General features: G+C 39.4%; 2 protein-coding genes across 3 annotated transcripts in view; both read right to left on the bottom strand.

Moving 5' to 3' along the window:
- Positions 1-7,515, bottom strand: part of SHC4 (SHC adaptor protein 4) — a 164,988-nt gene extending 157,473 nt beyond the window's left edge. The window contains exon 1 of the mRNA XM_049706061.1: positions 7,379-7,515. The gene's annotated coding sequence lies outside the window, so the exon portion shown is untranslated. The remainder of the gene's footprint in view (positions 1-7,378) is intronic.
- Positions 7,516-8,087: 572 nt separating this feature from the next.
- The window catches only part of SECISBP2L (SECIS binding protein 2 like), a 62,585-nt gene continuing 43,538 nt past the window's right edge, over positions 8,088-27,134 (bottom strand). For both annotated transcript variants that reach the window (XM_004281300.2, XM_049706048.1), the window contains exons 16-18: positions 26,132-26,286; positions 19,170-19,389; positions 8,088-12,402 (exon numbers count right to left, since the gene is read on the bottom strand). In XM_004281300.2, coding sequence (XP_004281348.1) covers positions 11,720-12,402; positions 19,170-19,389; positions 26,132-26,286 — 1,058 coding nt within the window. In that variant the 3' untranslated portion in view covers positions 8,088-11,719. The remainder of the gene's footprint in view (positions 12,403-19,169; positions 19,390-26,131; positions 26,287-27,134) is intronic.

The raw sequence follows: 27,134 nt of genomic DNA, 5'->3' as shown, positions 1-27,134 counted from the left end.
GACACGGGTTCGTGCCCTGGTCTGGGAAGATCCCACATACCGCGGAGCGGCTGGGCCCGTGAGCCATGGCCGCTGAGCCTGCGTGTCCGGAGCCTGTGCTCCGCAACGGGAGAGGCCACAACAGTGAGAGGCCCACGTACAACAACAACAACAACAACAAAAAGAGCGAGTCTTCTGTAGGCAGGGGTTTTGCGCTCTATTCTCCTCTCCGGGAACATGGAGGCTGCTCACGCATTTCCAAGCCCCTGTCCAGGGATCCTCCTGAGGGGCGTGGCCTGGGCAGCCGTTCCCTGAGAAGGAGTTTAGAGTAACAAGCAGAGGCTTTAAGGCCTCTGCCCCAGGGACACTGCTCACCAGGGCAGGTGACTGGATTCCACTTTGTGGTGGTGTCCTCACCACTCGTGCTTGAGTCCATTGTGCGGTCAGGGACAGACCAGCTCATACCCTAGGCCTTCCGTGAGCATCTGACTCATGCTTTTCTTGGAGCATTCACTGAGCAGCCCTTACCAGACGTGCCTTCCTGCCCTTTCGCTCCTCACATGCCTCCCCATGTGATGGGAGAAAATAAATAGGAGGCGTGGGAGGGGGCACTGGCATGTGATCAGAAGCTCTGGGTGAACTCTCCCCATCCTCTTCCCCAGGGTACGTGGGAGAGAAGGGCCTGTTTTATCCAGAGGATCTGGATGTGTCTGGTTAAGTTCACTCTGGAACATTAGAGAATGTCTAAACATGTGCCAGCAACACAAGTCAAGAGCACGGATTGCACAGTGTGAGTCTACTGGGGGCCCTGAACCCACTCAGGACGAATCAAGCATCCTGACATTGTTAGTTCAGTTTTTCAACCTCTGTATTGTTGACATTTGGGGGGCGCTGTCTGGTACATTGTAAGATACTTAGCAGCTTTTCTGGTCTTAACCCACTAGATGCCAGTAGCACTCTCTCCAGTTGTGATAATAAAAAACATTCCAGACATTGCCAAATGTCCCCTGGGGAGATAATCACCCCTGGTTGAGAACCTCTGAGTTAGAGCAGTCCAGGAGTCCCTGTGTGTCCCATCTTCCTGGACCTTCATAGCTTAAGCAACATGCTTTTATGCACATTACATGAAAAGCTAGTTCCCCAGGAAATCTGAAAACTATGAACTCTGAAGCAGATCTCACCAATGCTTGCTCTGAGCCAGCCAACCAGATGGTGAAATGTGACCCTTGCCATAGTAAATACATGGCTGGCTTGCTGCCTGTTGTACCATGGCGACATGGTTTCCGAAGATGTCAATGCTGCCACTGCCACCATCAAGACCAAGCACAGCATCCAGTTTGTGGACTGATGCCCCACTGGCCTCAAAGTTAGCATTAATTACCAGCCTCCAGGATGTTCATAGTTTTTCCACAGAGAAAGCTCTCTATGGCCAAGTGAATAATCACATGTTCCATGGTCCAACATGTTGAGGAACTGCTGCCTGACATATAATAAATATTTCCCCTCATGGAGAGTCAAAATGCATTAGGATATTAGAGGCTATAAAAAGTCTGATAGTAAGGAAACCTGTTCAACTCTGTTTGACAAGACAGTAGATGCTTGGCCACAGTCCTTTAATAGCAATTTCCTTTAAAAGTTCTTTTCTTTTTTCCTCTGTGCTTTTCCTAAATGTTTGGGCAGCTTCATCATCTTGATTCTTGCTCAGATTTCATGGAAACTGGTGGCAGCCTACCTAAATTGCTGCAGAAGTTGCGAGGACATGGAAAAATTTTCTTCAATTCTTGAATTAAAAAGAGAATTTGGTCAATATTTCCAGGGATTGTAGATGGGGGCCACTATAACTGGCAAGGGTGAGTTGGCTATGGACACAGGTCCAGAGTGTTTGCTATGATTATACTCTAGGTGGTTGTCCCTTTAGAGTTTTGCTACCTGAACAGGTGTGAAAGAGTCTTTGAAGAGGTAAAGCAGCCCTGAGCAGACCCAGGGCACCAGGATCAGGCTTACTTAATTTCTATTCTGAGCAAGGGAAGCCATCACTTTAAATACTGTGTTCTCGTTGCTAAGGAAACCAGATAAGTGGGTTGCCAACACAGTCTTCAATCTTTCCATGAAGATTAAAGCACCTTGTTCCAGCTGGAGAGCAGATGGGAAAGTCATAGGTGTGAGCCATATTTCTCCTTACCTGGGGGAGGGTTAGGCCAGGTGATGGATGAAGTGAGACAGTTTCTGGTTCATGGGGAAGAAGATAAAATTTGTAGCTATTGGCTCTTAACAAATTGTAACTATTTGCTAAATCAATCAAGATAGGGATTTAATCCTGACTTCTAGTTCCATTTCTACCACTAATCTTCTTTGTCAATGTACTGAAGGCAGACTCAGTACAAAGTGTGGGAAGTCAGTTACAGAATAGAAAGTGGTTGCATTTTAGTTGGCCTGTTCCTTTTGGTTATTCTAATTAAATATCTCAAGCATGTAAAAAGTATATAAAGAATAATATACCACACTCTTATGTACTGATCATACAGCTTAAAAATGAAACGTTACAGATACACTGGAAGTTGCTTGTGCATTCTTGCCCCCTCCCCATTTAACCTCATAGAAATGTCTCACATATGTGTCACCTCCACGTATACAGGAATCATTAGGTACTAAACCTACCGTATGTTTTGAGTTATAAGCAACACAGGACCATTAAATACAGAGTAACTCTAGGAGCCCCCCTATTCTAGGGTAAGGCTTTTTCCCTTTGAGATTTAGGTTAGTTTTTCTTCCAATCCCAGACCATGAACAAAAGGGGAAGTAGGGGTTGTCAGGAAGTCAGAGAGTAGGAGTGGCTGCACAGAGCACGGCTGCACTGCAAATGCTGATTTCCTTGCTTTAGCCTTCTTTCATTCATTAATTCGAAAGATTTATTGAGTGCCTATTTTGTGCCAGGCATTGTACTAGGCACTGAGGGTAAGCAGAAACAAAACAGTCCTAAGTCATTGCCTGCACAGGGTTTAGCAGGGGAGGAGAGACAAGATGAATAAAATCTAGAGGAAGTTAGAGCTTGGTAAGTACAGATGGGTGGCGGAGGGGAAGAGCAGGTTTGGGCAATAAAATGACAAAGGAGTGTTCCATTTCAGATAGGGTAGCCCCTGACTCCCCTGAGGCCTCACTGTAAAGGTGCACTTGAGCAAAGACCCAAAGAAGGTGCGGGATGAATGGACTTTCCAGCAGAGGGAACAGAGAGTGCAAAGGCCTTGAGGCAGTGGTATGCTTGCCACGTTCCAGACCTAGCAAGGAGGCCAGTAGAGTGAGCGAGGGTGGGCGGAAAGGTGTGGCAGAAGAGGAGGTCAGAGAAGGTCTCTGTGTGAGTGCACAGGCATGTGGACCACTGTAGATAAGGAAGAAGTCGTCTTCTTCTCCGGGTGAGATGGAGCCATGGGAAGGCTTAGAACAGAGGAGTGACATGATCTCTTAGGTTTGTAATAGGATTGTTATGGCTGCTGTGTTGAGAATAGACCACAGGAGCACAAGAGTGAAAACAGTATGACCAGGGGAGAGATGGTTGCAAGAATCCATGTGAGAGATGGTGAAGCCAGGAAGGAGTGAAAAGTCATTGAATTCTGGTTATATTTTGGTATGAAACTAACAGAATTTCCTGACAGACTGGACGTGTGGGAAGAAGAGGGCTCAAGGATTTGGGCTAGTTGGTTCTGGACACCCTATCTGAGTGTAATGGAGGTGGTGGTGGTTGGAGAGGCTGAAAGGCTTCCACACCTACAGCTCTGCCTGGAGAAAGCACCCTCCAGGTGCTCTTGCGTCCCTGCTGCAGCCCTGGTACCACTCTTTATGCCCCCAGCCACCCACCCTGACACAATGCTGGTTCTTGCCACATGTAACCACAAAGGTGGAAAGTTCTCAAAGCATTTATGGTAAACGCCTCTCTTCACAGAATCATAGACCATTTGGGTTTGAAGGAACCTTAAAGATCACCTATGGAAGACTCTGTTGGTTGTTAAAAACAGACAAGCTCTCTACAATTAAGAAAAAACCGTAGTGATCAAAGGCCTAGGAACGGGCTAAAAAGGCAAAGCTGTCAGCATAGAAGGCAGATCCTTGTTCTGTTGCTCTCATGGTGAAACTGAGCAGAACCCTGAGGGGCTCCTGGGCACAAAAGCCTTTCTGTGTCCCCTGTTTCTCGTTTGTAGGGAACAGCCTCCAGCCTCCATGACCTTCCCTGAGTTCCACAAGACAGATTCGAACAGTTGCCAATCAGGGAAGGGAGGGGATGCAGAGACAAGGCAGGAGCAGGCAAGAAACAATAGTGCAGCCTTGGGGCAGGTCCTGGTTCTGCCTCAAGGGATACACAGAACAATCTCTTTGAGCTCTTTACAGAACTAAAACCCCCAACAAATGGAAGATGTCAGCATTCTTCACTCCAGAGAAGATGACAGTTTGATAACCTTGAGAAGCTTATCAGACCACCTGAGACCAGATTACAGGAGTGAAGACCCTGCACACACCCTGATCCTTATCAGCAAGCCTGCCCTTGAACCCTTGCTATAAAACTCCTCACCAGGGGCTTCCCTGGTGGCACAGTGGTTGAGAGTCCGCCTGCCGATGCAGGGGACACGGGTTCGTGCCCCGGTCTGGGAAGATCCCACATGCCGCGGAGCGGCTGGGCCCGTGAGCCATGGCCGCTGAGCCTGTGCGTCCGGAGCCTGTGCTCCGCAACAGGAGAGGCCACAACAGAGACCCGCGTACCGCAAAAAAAAAAAACTCACCAAATCCTCCTGGGTTGGGACACACAGTTTTTCAGGGCACGACTCCACTGTGTCCCCCTTTGCCTGCCAAAGCAACAACGTTGTTCTTTTCTACTTTACCTAAAACTCCGTCTCTGGGATTTGATTTGGCACTGGTGCACAGAGGCCAAGTTTTCGGCATCAGGAGCCTCTCTACTGTCTTGGCACACCCACTCCATTCACTTCCTGTGGCCTTCAGTTCAAATTTTTGAGGAAACTAGGGTGATTGACTTAATTACCATGGCCCATTCTGGGTACCAAGCTGCTTTGAGGGGTACTGGCAGACTTTGGCTATGGTGGCCTTGGAAAGTGCCCAGCCTGGTCCAACTCAGGACCACCCCTGACCAAGGAATGGACTTGCTGTTTCCCCAAGGAGGATAACTGACTCAACCGGCACATCCCTCGTTGATAAAGGTGAACCAGAGAATCAAGGGACTTGGCCGATGGTCCAGAGGGAGTAGAGAATGAGAAACATGAGCCCAGGCCTCCCAAAGCCCTGTACGGACAAAGCAGCAGGGCTTGTTTCCAATGATGCTCCTCCCAGGCAGCCACATGCCTTCTACCACTGGGTAGAACTTTATACTATTTCTAGTACATCCATGACAGATGTATCATCCCTAGAAATAAAGGGAAGAACTGGGGAAAAACTACACAAGTATCAAGTGCTGTTGGACATCATCATCAATTTGAGAGGCTGGCAAACTTTCTGTGAAGGACCAGATAGCAAATATTTTAGGCTTTGAGGGCCAGATGGTCTCTGTCACAACTATTCAACTCTGTCAATGTAGCACAAAAGCAGTCATGGACGATATGTAAATGAATGGGTGAGGCTATGTTCCAAGAAAACGTTATTTATAAAAACAGGCCGCTGGCGGGACTCCCCTGGTGGCGCAGTGGTTAAGACTCCACGCCCCCAATGCCGGGGGCCCAGGTTCGATCCCTGGTCAGGTAACTAGATCCCACATGCATGGCACAACTAAGAGTTCGCATGCCACAACTAAGGAGCCCGACTGTCGCAACTAAGACCCGGTACAAACAAAACAAACAAACAAACAAACAAAAGGCTGCTGGCTGACTTGGCTCACAGGCTGCATGCAGTTTGCTGATCCCCTTAACTAAAAGGTTATGAAATAGTTTAAATGGTGCACCTTGAGTACTAAGGAACAAGTAAAAATTGACCAGTTGAATCCTTTTTCTTGGCCATCATTGTGTTTGAATATTTGTAAAGTAGGAACACAGATCTTTCTTACCTTCCTAATTACAAATATTAGAGCATTTATGAGAAATCACCATTTGCCTTACAAGACAGGTTTTAGGAAGGGGAAAGCAAGGAAAAAGTACAATGACAGGGATAATCACCTCTAATATTTCTCCTATGATCGAGAAACCAATAATTTTCAAACTTTCTCTTATTCCTCCTTAACCAGAGCTAACACACAAAATTAACTGCTTAAATTTCAATCATTATCCTATTCTCAAGCAGAGGGTTTACAAAGCAATGAAAATGCTCCAACTCAGGTAAACAAAGATAATCTGGGGAATCTGTACACCTAAGTAGGTACCACTTTTACTCACATCACTCTTCCTCTAATAGATAAGGGTGCAACCAACACTGCCTTAAATCAGAATCCCACCATAGGAAGGCTGTGGTTATTACCTGTGCCCTCTAGTAATTCAAGGCTATGACCAAGCCTGATGCTTCTGAGAAGACAAAGCACTCATTCCTTCCACAGAAACCTGTACTACTCCAGGCCCCAAACCACAGCTAAGTCACAATTGCATTCTCTGGTTGCTCAGCTAGGAGCTCCAAACTTCATGCAATTCAGTATCTTATTTGCTCTAACCCTCTGTACCTTGAATACAGGCAGCCAGGTTATAGCCACACAGTTACCCAACGCATTTCTGCAAGAATAAATCTCTTTCCTTACCAGAGGGTTGCCAAATAATCACTCAAAGTGTCAGAGAGATGGGAGGAGCAGGGTGAGGGGAAATAAAAGAGATTGAGACAGGGTCCAAAATAGAAACATCTCCCCCTTTTCCAAACTCTGCATTGTGGGAGCTCTGGCGAAACATGCTTTGGCCCTGTGATCCACAAGGCTGCCATTATTACCTATAATGTAATAAGCCAGGTGTCATATTTCATACGTGTCAGAAGAACCCATGTTAAGCTAAAATACTGAATTGCTAAGATAACTTAGACATTTCAAATAACTGAACTACTTAACGTGTGATCTAAATGTCTTTTGATGGTGTTCTCTTTCTAAAATGAAATACTTATGTGTATGGCTCCCAAGTTCTGAGCTTAGACTCAGAACTAAACACCTTTCATGGTCAGGCCCACAGTTCAGGATACTTCTCTTCCCTCTCTCCTCACTTAAAAAAAAGTTATTAATATTACATGGTAGCCTTTGACTGTTTTCAGGGGCCATGCACACCCTCTTCTGGTCACTTCTAAGAAAACCTGATCACTGTTAGGGAAGGAACTCTGTCAGCAGTAGTACAAATTTTGGTCCAAGAAAGGGAACTATCCTGATAACAACTGAGAGGCATCCCTCCTTTCTCTTTGTGATCATCAAAACTTAATTTTTCATTATGAAAATTAGTGAACCTACTATTTTCTAACAGATGAGTTTTCAGATTTCCTCCACTTCATTGTGATACAGTGACAAGGTCTGAGACAACTCCAGGCAAAGGGTGATCAGGTGAGGCTCAGTAAATCCAGTCTCTGAGGCAATCAGTTCAGTCCCGGCAGATCTCACACTGCAGAAGACACATGAAGATGAGGGGAAGCCCTGCTTAGTTTGCACACATTGAGCATTTTGTGCTGACATAACATAGAAGACATAGTGAATAAAAGCATAGACTTGACCACAGGACTGAGTCTGAATCCCAGATCTGCTAATTTACCAGCTGTGGAGCTTGGGCAAGTTACTTAACATTTCCATGATTATTTCATCATCTAAAAAGTGAGAAATTATAATAGTATTTCCTCATAGGGCTGCTGTGAGGATTAAGTAAGTTAATATTGGGAAACGGCTTAGAACAATGTCTGGCACAGAGTAACTAGCATAAAAAGGAGAAGGAATTGGTAGGAGCCTTTTCCTAACACTAAGATGGTCTCTGGTGAGATGGTTAGACCCATGCCACAGATCACACCAACCACAGAGATTTTTACTAGTTACTCCTTCCTGCAGATTATACCTTCTTTGGGCAAACCCATGAGAGCACTAAGGGATACCACAAGCTGGAGTCTTCTTTTCTCTATCCTACATGTTGGGCAAGTCAGGAATTCCTCAAGCACCTATTCTGAAATGATAAGACTACATTTCAATAATCATTTTATTAGTTACAGAAGAATTTCCACTAGTATTTACATAGTGCAAAAAAGCTGTTATTACCCCTATAATGTGATATAGCAATCATCCTTCATACAGCAAAAGACCTATCAAGATGAAAATCCCTTCATGTTATAATTCACACTAACTTTGCTAGTTTTTAATTAGAGCATTACGATTAAGACAGTAAATTATAAATTCATGTGGTATACTTAGAAATTAAATTACAAAATAACACAAATCCTCTTAAGGTGTGATGTGCCAACAAAGTTTAAATTTTTATCATTAATTAGAATTCAGATTTCAGATTAGGCAAACAGTCTGGCTGATTCTGCGATGTGTGTAAATGTTGGAAGGAACAAGGGAGGAAGAAGATATATTATTTCACAAAAAAAATTTAAGTCAAAAAAAGATAAAGTGTTTAAATGGATAAGTTAATGTTCTACTTTGTTGACACAACATACATAAAATACTTAAATGACAGGTCTTTTTCTTTTTAAGCAAACAGCAGCTTTACAAACAGTAATACTTCTTTATATATATATATATTAAAGTAACAATGTGTTAGGATTGAACAGTTTTGTGCTAAAGAGTTGAAAAATGAATGTGGAGCTCACTACTCATTTGCACACTGTAATTCCCATCCCACCCACCTCCCCCAGCTTATTAAGAAATCAGACAATTACATTATTTGGATATTAATTTCTCAATATTTGAACTATGTGAATTCCTTTTGACTAATTCTTTTCCAAATAACTGGAAGCATATAAAATACCATCTCTGCAAAAATGACATCCATTCAGAGCCTTTAAAAACTTTTCAATGTATAACACATTTTTTCCCACGTTTAGTCAAAAGAAATATATTACAACATTTACAAACATATTTAAACCGAAAGTTAAGCTAATATGAACATTGTCTTTTGAGAAGTAATCTTCACAGCAAACAAACCTACTGAAGCAGAAATCTAGTTTTGGGAGTGCAATTCATATTTTAATTAATATATTTATGTATTGAAATAGAAATCTAATATTAATTATTGCCACTAAAACCACCTCTACACATGAAGAAAAAAAATCACTATGGTTTTTATTTCTTGTGATGATGAACCTTTATTCTTAGCATTAGATCTCTCTAAATCTCCAAAGAGCTACTCACCCCAGATCCAAAAAACACTTTCCTAATTTTCACACCTCTGCCTGCATATAATATACACAAATTCCAGAATTTATCAAAAGGAAATGAATTATAAAGACATTACCAATACTTATTTAAGCATACGTTCTACACAGCAGCATTTCCTTTAATAAATTTTGGGTTGTCCTCTAGAGGTGACCTGTCTCATATAAAAAAGGCCATGGTCCCTTGGGTTTGCTGGCAGAAGATACTGCACGTGCAAGAGCGTTTATCAAACACATAACTGAACACTTCTGAAGTCTATAGCAAAATTCAAAGTTACTGGTGTTCTGAAGATTTCTTCAACTTCCCTTTTGATACAAATGTCAAAAAATCTAAAATGACAATTCTCATTCAGTAGAGATATAAAATATAAGAAACCTTTGAAAAGCCACTCATTACCTTAAGATCAAGAGTTATTTGAATCACTGACACCAAGCAAAGGAAATTTACACCATTAAAAAGTATGCAAAATTTTTCAATATACTTTTAAGATTGTCAGTAGTTCAAAACCTCTATCATTTCTTTAAACCAACTAACACTTCCAAAGGTACAGAGACAGTAGGATCTGCCACATATAAATCCATGATTACTATTTCAGAGGCTTCATTCCTTACATGCTACATACCTTTAAGTACTGGATACTTTGTGCCTAAGAAGTCTATACTGAAGAACAGTTTAGGCAGGACAGTACAATAACGTCCCCTTTTAGCACGCTAATAAAGTTGATAGACTTGACATTTCCTACACAGCAATGCTCCTAAACTTTCACAATTCACAAATAACTAAGTCATCAACCAAGAATCTGGTCTCTCCAGTAATTAATGTTGGGATTATCAATAAATACATCAATACTAGAACAGTAGTCCCAATGCATTCAGTAAAGAATCTGCCCAATTCTTCCCTCTCACCTCTGTGAGGCAAAGCTCTGCCCCATAAAACCTGGGCAGGGAAAATACCCCTCCCTCTTCAGTTCTGTGCCTGCTTATCGGAGTTGGAAGTGTAAAGCTGGCATGCGTGTGTGTGTGTGTGTGTGTGTGTGTACACGCAGACACGTGTGTTGGTTAACTGGAGGTGGTGGGTGGTTGAAGGGAAGACAGAAAAATAGGTAATTTGTAATTCTCCCACCGTTATAAACTTGGAGAGGTCACTACCAGGTGGTGACTGACTAGCAAAACATTTAGCTCAGTAACTTTAACTTCACCCAAGGAGGTATAAACATTCCAGGAGAAGGGTAGAGATAACTAACAGTGATCAAGAATTAATACCTGTGCCTATCTCCACACTCTAAAATCATCTAACAGTTTCAGCACAATTAGAACTTTCTCTTTTCTTCAAAGCTTCCTCTTCCAAATCTTGATTATCAGGATACATGTTACAATTGCATAAAGTTCCTTTCCCTGACTCCCGTCAGTAACTGTGGTCAGTGTTACCTGGCAGGTGCTCAAGGTTAGGGACAAAATATTCTTCTTAAAAGGTGCAACGGTTTTTCACTCAGGACAAAGTATGAATACTCAATCAGATCCATATTTTAAGTCCAGAGAATCCCAAATCAGAAGCATGCAAGAGAACACACCAGTATAAGACTCTGCTTCTGGATAGTTTACAATTAAGTGCTGCAGTCATACAACCGGTTACAATTATTCACCTGTCAAAATTTGCCTAATTTTATGCAAATACGACTATGTACAAGAGCATTCCTGAGGTAAGTAAGAAGCAAATGTGAAACAGAACCCAGAATGTCCTATCATGGGTGACTTCTCACTATTAAAGACAAACATACCTAACTTTCCACAAATAAGGCCAGCTCTAATCTACCATGGTGGCTCCTTTGCTAGCCTAAGTATTGGAGGCTCTGTCTTAGCCCATCCCAACTTTAATCAATTACCATGATCAGTGACTTCTGAAATAAGCATTTGTGGACTAAACAAAAGGTGCATCCATTTTTAATACAAAACACTTTGCGAACTTAGTTACCCTCAGCCATTTTTTTAGTTTTCTAACTCTACCTCCAGTTCTTTTCTAAAGAAGCCCAAACAACTTTTTGGTCAGACAAATTAGAGTATAGGATGTATAGTCTTGAAGCAAACACTGGTAACTGCTCCTTTTCTTAGAAGCTTAGCCTTTAAGCTTCAAAATGACTAAACAGGCATTTTAAATTTACTTTCTTTAAAATCTGGTCTTCTTTTTAAATCGTTATTTTCCATAACAAAATAAGCTGAAACAATTCTGAATTTTCCGTACAGTTCTTAGAAAGACACTTAGATGCTAATTAAAAGCTAAGCTATGGATCATAACAAGTGAAAGACAGCTACAAAAATATCTGTCAGGAATTAAGTACATATATTAAATACTGGACAGTGCAAAATGTTGAGATGAAGTATGAAAGATAATGGCTGCAACCCTTACATAGTTGGAGATAGATAGCTGACATTTCCTGAGTTATAGATTTGGGGGCGTATAATTAGAATCAGAGTGCTCCTTGCTCAGCGAGCTGCAGTTGCTGGGCTTCTGCTGTTCCTGACTTGCTTGATGGTCAGTAGTCCAGGCCTCGCTATCCACCCCTGGCTCTAGCACCTCAGCAGCCTCTGCTTCCTCTTCCCCACTTTGCTCTGCATTGTCTTCCTCAGAACCATTAAGGGTTTTTCCAAGCTGAAGAGTTTCCATCGTTCTCTGAGTCTCAGAGACCCAAGACTCAATTCTACTATTGAGCTGCACTTCTACAGATATGGGTTCATGAGTATAATCTTCCTCCTCCTCCTCGTCTTCATCATCCTCTTCTTCCAGCATGCCAGGTACAAGAGTGCTGGTGGTGCTGGTGATGGAGGAATTCAAAAGATCCCGGCCACTGCCATCCAAAGAGCCGGTCTCTGTACTCTGCTGTGAGGCCCATTCCAGGTCATCTGGCTTCACGTCCTCTTTATCACTCACTGTTGGTTTTCCAGGGTTTGTAGCTGAGGTAGTACTGCCTGCAGCCACTGAAGATGGCTGCTTACCAACAGGAGCTGTGTCAAATGCAAGTTTACTGGGTTTTTCAGATGTGCTGTGCTTACAAGAAACTTCTCTCTCATTTTCTGATGTTTCCAATGCATCCGAAGTTTCCACCATGTTTCTCCAATTTGTTTCTGCAAATATCAAACAGATTTTTTAAAAACCAGAACACTGTTTCAGAATCGTGCAACTGTTACAAGAGAGAAGAACAAACTACAGAAATCTGTTGGCTCACCAACTGACTGGAATGTTATAAATGGAAAACAGTTCTCAAAAAACCCCAGCACATTTAACATAAAGAAACAAAGAGGCCAAAATAAGTACATTAATGCTTCAGAATGTAAAAGATCTAATACTAACAGGAGCTCACTCACTCTAATATATAAAATCCATGTATTCATAAAAACCAATGAATTGCCTAACTTTTTTTGGCCCTGAAGTGTCCTGGGCTCAAGGATCCACAAGTCACAGATGGCAGAGCCAAGATGTCCATCAGAAAAAAAAAGAGAAAGAAATAGTTCTGATTTAACAGGCTTATATTGTGCTCCTTTAGCAAGTCAGAGCTGTCTTTTGGCCTGTAATGGAACTTGTGTTTCCATTTATAAGCAAAGATGCCAGGCATGTACTTCTAATATTTGTGAAAATGTGTTTTATAACATATGTATGTTGCCTGGCTTACCAAGTGACTTTGAAGCCAAAAAATAATGAAGTGTTATTATATAATACAGTGGTGATAATCTAAATTGTTTTTAACAACAGGTAGTCAGTTTATAGCAAAAAATGTACTAGGAATCAGGAGATGAAGAACAACTCTCCCATCTGTTTTTTTGTACGTTTTATTTTATTTTCCATTTAATTTTTTTTATCACTGAGGTATAATTGACATAAAACATTATATTATGATAGTTTCAGGTGTACAACATAATGATTCAGTATTTGCATATACTGAGAAATGATCACTACAAGAAGTCTAGTTAACATCCATCCCCATTAATAATTACAAATTTTTTTTAAGATCTACCCTCTTAGCAACTTTCAAATACACAATAATATTAATTGTAGTCACCATGCTGTACATTAGATCTCCAAGCCATATTTATTTTATAACTGGAAGGTGGTAACTTTTTACCCCCTTCACCCATTTCGCCCACCCCCAGCACCCCCTGCCTCTGGCAACCACCTATCTGTTCTCTGTCTCTATGAGCTTCGGGGATTTTCTTGGGGGTTTTTTGGTTTATTTTTTGTTTTGTTTTTAAGATTCCACATATAAATGAGATGACACGGTGTTTTTCTTTGTCTGACTTATTTCACTTAGCATAATGCCCTCGAGGCTCATCCTTATTATCACAAATGGCAAGATTTCATTCTTTTTAATAGCTGAGTAATATTCCACGGTGTGTGTGTGTGTGTGTGTGTGTATACATACACACACACACACCACATCTTCTTTATCCACTGATCTTCTTTACCGATTTATCCATCAATGGACATTAAGTTGTTTCCGTATCTTGGTTATTGTAAATAATGCTGCAATAAACATGGGGGGTGAATACCTCTTTTCTGAGTTAGTGTTTTTATTTTCTTCAGATAAATACACAGAAGTGGAATTGCTCGATCATACGGTAGTTCTCATCTTAATATTTTGAGGAACCTCCATATTGTTTTCCTTAGTGGCTGCACCAACTTACATTCCCATGAGCAGTGCACAAGGGTTCCCTTTGCTCCACATCCTTGCAAACATCTGTTATTTTTTGTCTTTTTGATAACAGCCAACTAACAGGTTGTGAGCTGATATTTCACTGTGGATTTGACTGGCATTTCTCTGATGACTGGTGATGTTGAGCATCTTTTCATGTACCTGTTGGTCATCTGTGTGTCTTTCTTTGGAAAAATGTCTATTCAGATCCTCTGCCCAATTTTAAATCGGATTATTATTTTTTTTTGCTATTGAGTTGTATGCGTTATTTATATATTTTGGTTATTAATCCCTCATCAGATACATGATTTGCAAATATATTTTCTCCCATTCAGTAGGCTGCCTTTTCATTTTGTTGATGGTTTCCTTTGCTGTACAGAAGCTGTCTGATTTGGTGTAGTCCCACTTATTTTTGCCTTTTCTTAAAGAATAAAAATCCCCTTCTATTTGCATTGTAGCTGCTATCTGCATTTTACAGGCATAATGATCAAGCTGTAGTGATAAAGCAAGCCTATTCATACAAATACACTTAACTTGATTGCCCCCCATCAGTTATATATTGCTACAGACCATATTTTGGCCACCTGAAGTCAGGGCACATGGTTTGGGGAAAGAACCTTCCTTTCCTGCAGCTACTTCTAATGTAGAACAGGTCTTTCCACTTGCATTCCTACCACATGACAAAAAAATCTAGTCCTCCTCCTTTATTCTTTCTCAGTTAATAACATCCTTTTCAGTCTCAAAGCAGAAGAAACCTTATAGTAATCCTTAATCCTATCTTTCTCCCTTACTATATATATCCCTTCATTCCATTGAACTCATAACTATACCATGTCACTTCTAGCCCCAAAACTATTAAATTTGGTCACTACTGCCTTAGCTCAAGCCTCCTTTATCTTGCTGTACATCTACTATACCTTTCTCATTGGTTTTGTGAATTGACCACATCACTGTCTAACTGGCTTTTTATTACCCTAGTAATCCAAACTCCTTAGTTTAGTAACCAAGCCCTTCATAATCTATCCTTCTGGTCCCATTGATTTTAACCCCCAGCCGTGCATTCCATGCTCAAGGTCACTTTGAATTCTCACTGCTCACAGAAGTCATCCCCTTTCTGTTTACAATTCTTTGCTTTGCATAAGCTGTTCTTTCTGTATGAGATGTGTTTTCCTCATTTACCCTTCACACTCCTACTCATTCTTGACAACTTTTAATGCCAGTTCCTTTGTGAAGCCTTTCCTGATTTTCCTAAGACCATCACTAACCTGAACTCCCACAGCACTTTCTGCATATTTGGTTCAAAAGCATTTGTTTTTTGTTTTCTGTTCTACTCCCTCCTCCCTCCTCATTCCCACTCATCTCTGTGTTCCTGTGGCTGGCATACAGTATGTGCTGGGAAAATAAGCCTTTACAGTAAATGGAAATTTTCACCCATATATGTAATTATGCAGAAAATAACTTTCAAAAGCCATACAATTTACAAAATTTAGGTACACATATTTCCTTCCGACAGTTTTTTTCCTCTTTCAAAAGTACTATAAGAATTCATGTGGGGTCTTAGAAAAAGTCCCACCTCTCCCTTAACAGTGAGTCAAAGGAACAGGAAAAAGAAAGGTGGTCAGAAGACTGAGCAGGGCTGATCTCTCTCCAGGCTCTGTCTTGGGCATTCAGCTACTAGGTAGGTGAGCTGAAAGCCAGACAGGTCCTTTGGAAAGGAAAGGGAGATATGACCTTGGAAGCAGAGACAAGGGACTCTGTGATTAGCCATCAAGAGACCTGTCACAATGATCAAAGAGCCACTGAGGTCACATATCCACGGGGAGGGTCCAGGGTTCCACCTTAAAGTAATAGGTGAAGCTTGATCAACAACTAATGAGCACACAAACACATAACTGTGATGGGGAGAAACAAAGCGAGTATGAAAATGCTGTCTTTGGTTGGAGGATTGGGCAGGGGATGGGAGGGGGTTGGGCTGAATACAGGAGTCTAAAGCCAGAATAGCACATCGAGAAGCCCACTTCTGAAGAAGGGATTAGGAAGCAATGTAAAGGCAGGGTCAAAGATCTCAACAAACCTGGAAATGTTACTGATCCAAACCTACCCTGATTCTGAATTGTTTACTTTAGCAGAATTTAGTCAATAAAGCTGCTTATTAACCCCTCTATGCTTTCCCGTTTTGTTAGTTGGTTCTTTGTGAAACTACCTTTTCAACTTTGACACTAGTTGGTTTGTCAGAGGATGAGGTGTGTGTATTTCTCCCATCAGTCAGTACACAGAGGGAAGCTGTCCATCTTTAGATAGTTGTATATAGTAGAGGAACACAGAGATGAGTTCAAGACCCTACAGAAGAAGGTGTGGTGGCAGAGAATGAGCCGGAAACTCAAGATAGATAGAGGTAGTCCTCCCCTCACAAGGGGTTACTGAAAACCTACTGTATGGTCCTACTGGAAATTCATTCAACACACAAGGAATTCACATCACACTGGCTAAGAATTCTAGAGTCAAACTTAGCAGCTCTGTGACACTGGCAAGTGATTTACCTCACTTCATTTTAGTTCTCTCATCTGTAAAATGCAGTACAATATTTCTTATCTCCTAGGACTGCTCAGAGGATTAAATGTCTTAATAAAAGTGCCTAGTAAGAATTCAGTAAGTGAGCTATTATTATTATATGTCAAGTGCCCATTAGGTGTCAGGTTTCCATCTCAAAGAACGTACTGCTTAGTTGGGATTTATGTTTGAAACTATTTGTTTCACGTAAGTATGACAAAATTGAGACTCAGCTCCAGTGGAAGGAAAACATAAGCAAAGAAAACAATTACGGTGTACACAAAGAACAGTAAGACTGAACTATCATAGGAACCTTTCTATTCTACCAATGTTTAGCATCCCTTTCCCAGCTTTGTTTTCTCTTTAGACTGTGGAAATCACAAGAAAACATTTTAGAAATCTTGCACCAGAATGGCATGGGAGACACTATTTGTTGTCTACCCAAGAGTCATTCCCCATTTTCTTCCTGGCTAACAGAACCCCCAAACCTGAGATGGACTTGAACACAGTTCCATGGGAGGAATTAAAATAGTTCTTAGACTATCATGACTATCCCATTCCCCTTTGCCAGATATTCTCTTGCCCACATCTCCCTTGCAGCTAAAAGCAGTCACATGGTCGGCTCTGGCCAAATGAAACAAAAGGCAAAGTCTTCTGAAAATTGTTTCCTTCACTGATAAAAAGAGCATACTGCTTGAACCTCCTGCCTGAAAATTGTTTCCTTCACTGATAAAAAGAGCATACTGCTTGAACCTCCTGCCTGTTGTGATGCCCAGGGCCACTGTAGCCATTTATGAACATGAGATGATAAGCACAAGAATAAGAAGCCACAGACTGAAAATGGAAGAATAGAAAAAAGGAAAGAACTAGGGACATTGACAACATTGTGAAATAATTAAATATCCTAATTTCTCAGGCCACATTAGTGGGTTGTTTTTTGTTTCTTTGTTTCTGCGGTACGCGGGCCTCTCACTGTTGTGGCCTCTCCCGTTACGGAGCACAGGCTCCGGACGTGCAGGCTCAGCGGCCATGGCTCATGGGCCCAGCCGCTCCGCAGCATGTGGGATCTTCCCGGACCAGGGCACGAACCCACGTCCCCTGCATCGGCAGGCGGACTCTCAACCACTGCGCCACCAGGGAAGCCCCATTAGTGGGTTTTATGTCTGTTGCTGAATACATCTGATACTGACAGAGTAACTTTGTGCTTTACTCTCAAAGCAAATTATTTATGATTATTTCCACTTATTTTGTTGGCGTCTTCATAAATCAGATCATAGGCCAGAAACTTTAAGGTTCTGTCTAAATCCCTTCTTAGAATTCAGCCATTAGCTCACAAAACTTTCGCTCTGAATGAAACGTTATACATGATCTAGACAAACCCTTCTCACTTTACTGAAGACAAATCTGAGGCTCAGAAATTAATCAATTATGCCTAAACACCCTAGGCAACTGTGGAAAAGCCAAGGCTTCAATCTTTGAACACTTTAAATCTGGTGTTTTGAAAACATCTTCTAAGTCTTTGAGAGGTTCTTTTTATAACTTTTCTTTTTATGTGCCCAAATGAAGATCACAGTCATTTCCCCAAATCCACAGCTTTAGGAATTTATCTTGCAGTTTACCTGAGATGAGGCATATCACTAATCACTATATAGAGAAATGATTTCATTTACAAAGTTGCCCCTTTATCTTCTTTACTTTCAACTAGTATCACTTTAACCAAAGAAACATCTCTGCCTCTAAGCCAGAATCACCTTTGCCTGACCAACAGTTTCTGAAAGGTGCACAATAACTTGTTAGTTGCCTCTGGTCTGCAGCTTTGTCAAAAGCATTCCAAACATTTAACTACAATCACAGACAAGGAGAGCAGGAAAGAGAAGTGTGGGAAGAAAGGAAGAAAACGATGACTCAGTTTTTTACATGTTACATTTTAGGTGGCAACAAGCTATTTGATGAACTTTCAGATACGACTAAAAAGAGAAAAGAAAAACAAGAAGCCAAGGTGAAGGAGGTGGCTGCACTATTTTTAAAAAAGAACAGGGGAAATGAAACAGAAACTAGATCAAGAAAGTAATCTAGTATTCTAGTACTAGTGTTCAAAGTATTATAGAAACATTGCAAGGAAACTACTAAAATGCAGAGTACAGTAACTATTGTTACTTTAAACCTTATACATAAATATTGTTTTTAGTCTATAAGTCCTTTTCACTACCATCAGATTTAACTCAAGACAAATGTCACAAGTCTACGTTTGTTAAGTTTAGATTGAATATTCAGGTCTTTTGTTTACACAGTAAATACAAAATTTTAATAATCAAGTATAAAGTATTAGAATAAAACTTCCTAGAATTTATTTATTTACTTAGTGATAGGTCAGAAGAATGGTACATTTGGCTTTTTAAATCCCTTTGGGATTTTCTTTTTAAGATTTTGGAAATGTGACTAATTTCAGGGTCTCACAGAAACTCTCAGCCCCAAATATTCTCCTAACTTTCAATGGACATGTGTAATACAATTTTTAAACCAAAAATGTGAGCAAAATTTGAATAATCAAGAAGATAAAAACAAAAGGTAGCATGGAGAGTCATTTTTAAAATGACATTAATCATTAAATTATTTCAAAATTTCAGTCATTTAAAATGGTATGTAATAACTTACCATATTCCTTCTCATTGACTTCAGAGATGGGTTCAGAAATAACACTGCAGAAAGAAATGGCGCTGGCTGCAGAGGGATTCCGAGAATGCCCCATGTGGTGTGGCACCTTTTTCACGTTCTTCAAGGCTTCCTCGGCTTGCTCCTGTTCCATTGCTGCAACCATATCTTTATATGCTTTCCTGGCTTCTTCAGTGAGTTCTACTAACTTATTAAACAGGCTCTAAAAAGAAAGACATTTTGCCCAGTCCATTTTTTGGTATACTCTTTATTACTACCATTAGCAATAAATACCTCTACTGTTTCAGGACTGGATACACTTTCTATCAGCACAAAATCCAAATGGTATGCAAACCACAGAACCTTACAAAATACTCTGTAACTTACATATATTGTTTAGTTAATTCTCACAAGTCTGAGGCAACTTCTTGATTCAGTACTAGCCACTAAATATGCTATATTAAAGTTCTTACAGAGTTTATCAATTCAACAACTGCACCCTTTAGCATGTGGCACTATAGTGGGTAGCAAGACTACTGGAACCACCCCTCTGCTCTCAAGGAACCTTCCATATGGCTGAAAGGAGAGGACAGGAGACGATGATTCAGGGGACAATACCTTAAATGCCTTGACATGTACAAAGTGGTTTAGCTTTGGGAGGAAACATCTAACTGCTGGGCATCAGTGAAGAATTCATAAAGGAATATGACACCTGATGTAGGCCTTGAAAATCTGGTATAGTTTTGAGGAGTGGAGACAGTACATTCTTAGCCAAGCATGCAAAACCATAAACCACGGTACAGACTTAATAAAGTTCAAGGCTTGTTTGAGGAGCAGTGAAGAATCTTATATGGGTTCGAATATAAGGGAATGAGTGTATGTATGCAGGGTGATATCAAAGGATGCAGAAGCAGATGGCAGTCTCCACAGGAATGAAAAGTTCCCTATCATGTTTGCTTGCTGAAAGAACTCTTTACAATAAGACCAAAAAGAAGTGATGGTATGGCTAGCTGCGGCCTTGAAAATGATGAAAGGCTAATTATAAAAATAGAATAAAGAATCTGGAAATAGAATGTGGAGTTAACCAGAAGTTCTTCCATCAGCAAAAGAGAATGAACATGAATGGAATTAATAACCCCAATGAAACTGTAAATGACAGAGCACATTTGTGTTAATAAATGGCAAAATTCGTTAGGCATTAAAGCTGTACTTCAATAACTATGACACCTAGCGATGTCTAAAGAAAACTGAAGTTTTCACAGTCACCAGAAAGACAACCAAAGAATGACTTTTAGTGATTCTTACATCAAATGACTTTTAGTGATTCTTACATCACAATTCAACACAATTCAACAACATTCTACTCCTGTTTAATGTCTTGATTTAGTATCAGAATGCAACATACCCACACACTAAGTAAAACATTTTAGATGGTAAATATGACCTGGCCACCTGGAAGAGTATGTTTAATTATATATATAAAATTACGTTTTCAGACAATGGAGAAAAAGTACAGCACATTTTTTTTTTCTTAAAAAGGCACTGTCATTTAAATATAAACCATAACAACATGAATGCATGGCAAACGTGTCATATTACGATGGAATAATGTATCTCTAAAAACTAAACTTAAGCAGGAAAAGCATAAGTAATGTGCTTTACCCGGCTGCAGTTTAAACTGTTTAAAGTACAATACAGGTACAATAAACACTGCTGCTAACTGTATTGATTTTTGAAAATGGGTGGGTGCTAGTAGTATCAAAAATATATTCAGGATTTACTTATTTTTAAAAAGGAGGATGGATTCTGATAAAAAAAAGCCCCCATGAGTTACAAGTAAGAGACTTCATAAATATTTGTTTGCAATAAACCATGCACTTAAGTGCAGCCAACAAAAAGAAAACAGGCTTATGGATATGCAATTTTGAGATTAACATTGGTTTTACAATATAAATAAAACACAGAAACTGTTGGGAATAAAACAATACACAAGAAGAAGAGAAAATAAAATTGAAGAGAAAAGCTATTAGGGAATAAAAGCTTTGAATATCAGGGTAAGGACAGAAAGCTTAATGCAAAGGTTAGCATTATTACATGGTAAATATAGGGTAGGTGCACTACATTACTATGAGTAGACACTCTGGACAATATAGCAGTACTTCCTTTACCTCCATTTTATGAATGTGTTTTGGTTTAAACAATAACTTACTACCTCAAAATGGAGAAGGCAAGAAAAGCAATGTACAACAAAACTGCCAAACATTTTATAATATATCATACATATAACCTAACATACATAGTTCAGTAAGAAGTCAATACAATTAAAAACAAACACATCCCCTTTTCCTGACCCTGATCCCATTCCTATTCCATAAACTCTAATAATGAACAAAAGAGTACATTGTTATTATGTGTCTTTATCACAGAGCTACTTAGCACCTAAATTCTCACATGAAGTTTAACGTAACAGGCAGATATACATCGACCATACAATTAATTAAAGAAACATTTATTACCTGCTCATCCTCGAGTAATGTAAAAGGTTTTCAGGGATATAAAGACAAGGGAAATCAAAGAGGAAATCAAAAGATACCTAGAAACAAATGACAATGAAAACACGACGACCCAAAACCTATGGGATGCAGCAAAAGCAGTTCTAAGAGAGAAGTTTATAGAAATACAATTCTACCTCAAGAAACAAGAAACATTTCAAATAAACAACCTAACCTTACATCTAAAGCAACTAGAGAAAGAAGAACAATAAAACCCCCAAAGACAGCAAAAGGAAAGAAATCATAAAGATCAGATCAGAAATAAATGAAAAAACAAAAGAAGGAAACAATAGCAAAGATCAATAAAACTAAAAGCTGGTTCTTTGAGAAGATAAACAAAATTTATAAACCATTAGCCAGATTCATCAAAAAAAAAAAAAAAGGGAGAAGACTCAAATCAATGGAATTAGAACTGAAAAGAGAAGTAACAACTGACACTGCAGAAATACAAAGGATCTTGAGAGATTACTACAAGCAACTCTATGCCAATAAAATGGACAATCTGGAAGAAATGGACAAATTTTTAGAAAAGCACAACCTTCTGAGACTGACCAGGAAGAAATGGAAAATATGAACAGACCAATCACAAGCACTGAAATTGAAACTGTGATTCAAAATCTTCCAACAAACAAAAGCCCAGGACCAGATGGCTTCACAGGCGAATTCTATCAAACATTTAGAGAAAAGCGAACACCTATCCTTCGCAAACTCTTCCAAGGTATAGCAGAGGAACACTCCCAAACTCATTCTACAAGGCCACCATCACCCTGATACCAAAACAGACAAAGATGTCACAAAGAAAGAAAACTACAGGCCAATATCACTGATGAACACAGATGCAAAAATCCTCAACAAAATTCTAGCAAACAGAATCCAACAGCACATTAAAAGGATCATACATCACAATCATGTGCGGTTTATCCCAGGAATGCAAGGATTCTTCAATATATGCAAATCAATCAATGTGATAAACAATATTAACAAATTGAAGGAGAAAAACCATATGATCATCTCAATAGATGCAGAAAAAGCTTTTGACAAAAATCAACACCCATTTGTGATAAAAAACCCTCCAGAAAGTAAGCATAAAGGGAACTTACCTCAACATAATAAAGGCCATATATGACAAACCCACAGCCAACATTCCTCTCAATGGTGAAAAACTGAAACCATTTCCACTAAGATCAGGAACAAGACAAGGTTGTCCACTCTCTCCACTATTATTCAACATACTGTTGTAAGTTTTAGCCATAACAATCAGAGAAGAAAAAGAAATAAAAGGTATCCAAATTGGAAAAGAAGAAGTAAAGCTGTCACTGTTTGCAGATGACATGATACTGTACATAGAGAACCCTAAAGATGCTACCAGAAAACTACTAGAGCTAATCAATGAATTTGGGAAAGCAGCAGGATACAAAATTAATGCACAGAAATCTCTTGCATTCCTATACACTAATGATGAAAAATCTGAAAGAGAAATTAAGGAAACACTCCTATTTACCATTGCAACAAAAAGAATAAAACACCTAGGAATAAACCTACCTAAGCAGACAAAAGACCTGTATGCAGAACACTATAAGACACTGATGAAAGAAATTAAAGATGACACAAACAGATGGAGAGATATACCATGTTCTTGGATTGGAAGAATCAACATTCTGAAAATGACTATACTACCCAAAGCAATCTACAGATTCAATGCAATCCCTATCAAACTTCCAATGACACTTTTCACAGAACTAGAACATAAAATTTCACAATTTGTATGGAAACACAAAAGACCCCGAAGAGCCAAAGCAATCTTGAGAAAGAAAAACGGAGCTGGAGGAATCAGGCTCCCTGACTTCAGACTATACTACAAAGCTACAGTAATCAAGACAGTATGGTACTGGCACAAAAACAGAAAGATAGATCAATGGAACAGGATAGAAAGCCCAGACATAAACCCACGCACATATGGTCACCTTATTTTTGATAAGGGAGGCAAGAATATACAATGGAGAAAAGACAGCCTCTTCAATAAGTGGTGCTGGGAAAACTGGACAGCTAGCTACATGTAAGAGAAAGAAATTAGAACATTCCCTAACACCATACACAAAAATAAACTCAAAATAGATTGAAGAGCTAAATGTAAGGCCAGACACTATAAAACTCTTAGAGGAAAACACAGGCAGAACACTCTATGACATACATCACAGCAAGATCCTTTTTGACCCACCTCCTAGAGAAATGGAAATAAAAACAAAAATAAACAAATGGGACCTAATGAAACTTAAAAGCTTTTCCACAGCAAAGGAAACCATATAAACAAGAAGAAAAGACAACCCTCAGAATGGGAGAAAATATTTGCAAATGAAGCAATTGAAAAGGATTCATCTCCAAAATTTACAAGCAGCTCATGCAGTTCAATATCAAAAAAACAAACAACCCAATACAAAAATGGGCAGAAGACCTAAATAGACATTTCTCCAAAGAAGATATACAGATTGCCAACAAATAAATGAAAGGATGCTCAACATCACTAATCATTAGAGAAATGCAAATCAAAACTACAATGAGGTATCACCTCACACCAGTCAGAATGGCCATCATCAAAAAATCTACAAACAATAAATGCTGGAGAGGGTGTGGAGAAAAGGGAACGCTCTTGCACTGTTGGTGGGAATGTAAATTGACAGAGCCATTATGGAGACAGTATGGAGGGTCCTTAAAAAACTAAAAGTATAATTACCATATGACCCAGTAATCCATTACTGGGCATATACCCTGAGAAAACCATAATTCAAAGAGTCATGTACCACAATGTTCACTGCAGCTCTATTTACAATAACCAGGACATGGAAGCAACCTAAGTGTCCATCGATAGATGAACAGATAAAGATGATGTGGCAGATATATACAATGGAATATTACTCAGCCATAAAAAGAAACGAAATTGAGTTATTTGTAGTGAGGTGGATGGACCTAGAGTCTGTCATACAGAGTGAAATCAGAAAGAGAAATATAAATACAGTATGTGAACACATATATATGGAATCTAAAAAACAAAAAATGTTTATGAAGAACCTAGGGGTAGGACAGGAATAAAGATGCAGATGTAGAGAATGGACTTGAGGACACGGGGAGGGTGAAGGGTAAGCTGGAATGAAGTGAGAGAGTGGCATGTACTTATATATTCTACCAAATGTAAAATAGATAGCTAGTGGGAAGCAGCTGCATAGCACAGGGAGATCAGCTCAGTGCTTTGTGACCACCTAGAGGGGTGGGATAGGGAGGGTGGGAGGGAGACGCAAGAGGGAGGAGATAAAAACTGATTCCCTTTGTTATAAAACAGAAACTAACACACCACTGTAAATTAATTATACTGCAATAAAGATGTCAAAAAAAAAAAAAAAGACAAGGGTCCTACCCTTGAGGAATTCACACTTACATGAAGAAACACATTAACTATGACAAAGCAGTGTGATATCTATAACTGAGGAAAGCATGGGCTTCTAATGGCAGGACAAATATCAATTACATGATCGTAAAGAGTAGGTGGGTAGACAGATAATTTAATGGGTAGTGGGAGAGAAACTGAATGGATAGCGGAATGGGGGTATTCAACATGGTGACTGGATAGGAAAGATAGACACTTAAATATACACAAATAGTATGGCTGAGAAGAGGGAAAATGGTCCATCAGTTGTGTCACAAAATACTTTAGAATCAACATCATAAAAAAGTTATTGTATGCACAGATTGTATACAATTTAAAAAAAGTACAACTGAAAATGTTTCAATGTAAAAGCCACAGGTCAAATGATGTTCTAAAAAGAACCCCACACATTCAAAAAACCCCACCAATCTTAAAATGTTATCAGTTAATAAGCATTACTCTAAATAAATAACATTTACTTTATCATTTATCAGCTCCTATGGGCAAAGTTTGTATTAGTCGACTATGAGAGGAAGACAAATATCATGGGTGTAGAATTATTCTCTCAATTGGTTTAGGAATTTCATTTTCAAAGGAAAATCCTCTCCAAATAAAGGATTCTTTTCTCTCTTGACTCCTAGCAGCACAAAATATACCCAACATACAGACTGAAGAAATTTGTTTTACTTTGTACAATACTGGATACCTTTACCCAGCAGTTACATATATTGTCAAGTAGTACATATCTGAACCCAGGAAAAAAAAAAAAATCACTGTGGCAGAAATACAAGCTAAAATCTTTTCACAATGCTATAGGATTGATTTACGCAAATGTTTTCAACACGAAAAAAGGAAACGTAATACTCAAGAATTTTCCACTCATTCCTGGAGAGTCATCATATCACTTCTCCAAATGCTCAAACATAACAATGGCACGTGTCCAAAGATGTACTATGGCGGGTGGGCAGTGAGGGACTGCATCTTCTAAGTCTTACCTCAGCACCAAAGTAGTTGAAGATTCCCACCACACTAACAGGAACCAGCTTGTTCACACAGCGTCCTAGAGCTTTTCTTCCAAGGGCAAACACAAAAGGAATTTCTTGTTCCCGTGCCATGGCTATAACATTATAGAGAGCCTCATCCAGGCCACCTGAGAAATCAACATGTATAGAAGTTTTTAGTTATTTCCTAAATGGAGCTATTTTAGCACCCGACAGCATAAAACACAGCAGCAAAGGAGTCCATGAATGCTTGTGGCACTTAGGCTGTTCACCACATTTTCCTAACTGAATTTGTACTTCCTATCTGAATTTGTACTATATTTGGATATTACGTACATATTTTCTTTCTCCCAGTTAAATACTATATTCCTTTAATGCAAATATTTTTGTTTCTCCACAGGGACTAGTATAGCAGAAGTCAAATTTCAATATAATAAACATTTTCCATTTTTTTTAATTAATTAAAATTGTTAATAGTAGCTGATTCCTTTATCTAATCTCTCAGCTCAAGTAAGCAACCTATCACATGCAATAAGACCGATTATACATTACTGTTTTTACTGGTATTTTTCCCCTCTGCCTGCTACTGCTGCTTGATGCCTCTGTCTACTCCAATCACCTGAAATGGCTCCTCCATGAAAAACGACAAATAACGGTGCATGACATAGTACAAAAGCCTCTGTTACTGCTGGTTTCTCAGAGACAAATCTCCACCATAAACAGAGGCAGAAACATGTATCTTTTTTTTTTAATATTGTATTTAACTGATTTTAAGATGCAAAATTTTTTCCACATACTAACAACTCTGAACTAGGGTAGCATTTTACAATCAATGGAATCTTTGGATTGATAGAATTTTTCTTTCTTAGTGGAATATAAAATATTGCTGCATCATACAATCATCATGTTCTATCCTGAACACTAATTTTAGAATATAAAAATTACAAATTATATATTTTTTTCTGAAATAGGGTAGGATAACTGTCTAGAGAGCCCA

Source organism: Orcinus orca, chromosome 2 (genome assembly GCF_937001465.1).
Source record: "Orcinus orca chromosome 2, mOrcOrc1.1, whole genome shotgun sequence".
Classification (NCBI taxonomy): Eukaryota; Metazoa; Chordata; class Mammalia; order Artiodactyla; family Delphinidae; genus Orcinus; species Orcinus orca.
This window is presented reverse-complemented; position numbering and strand designations above follow the sequence as displayed.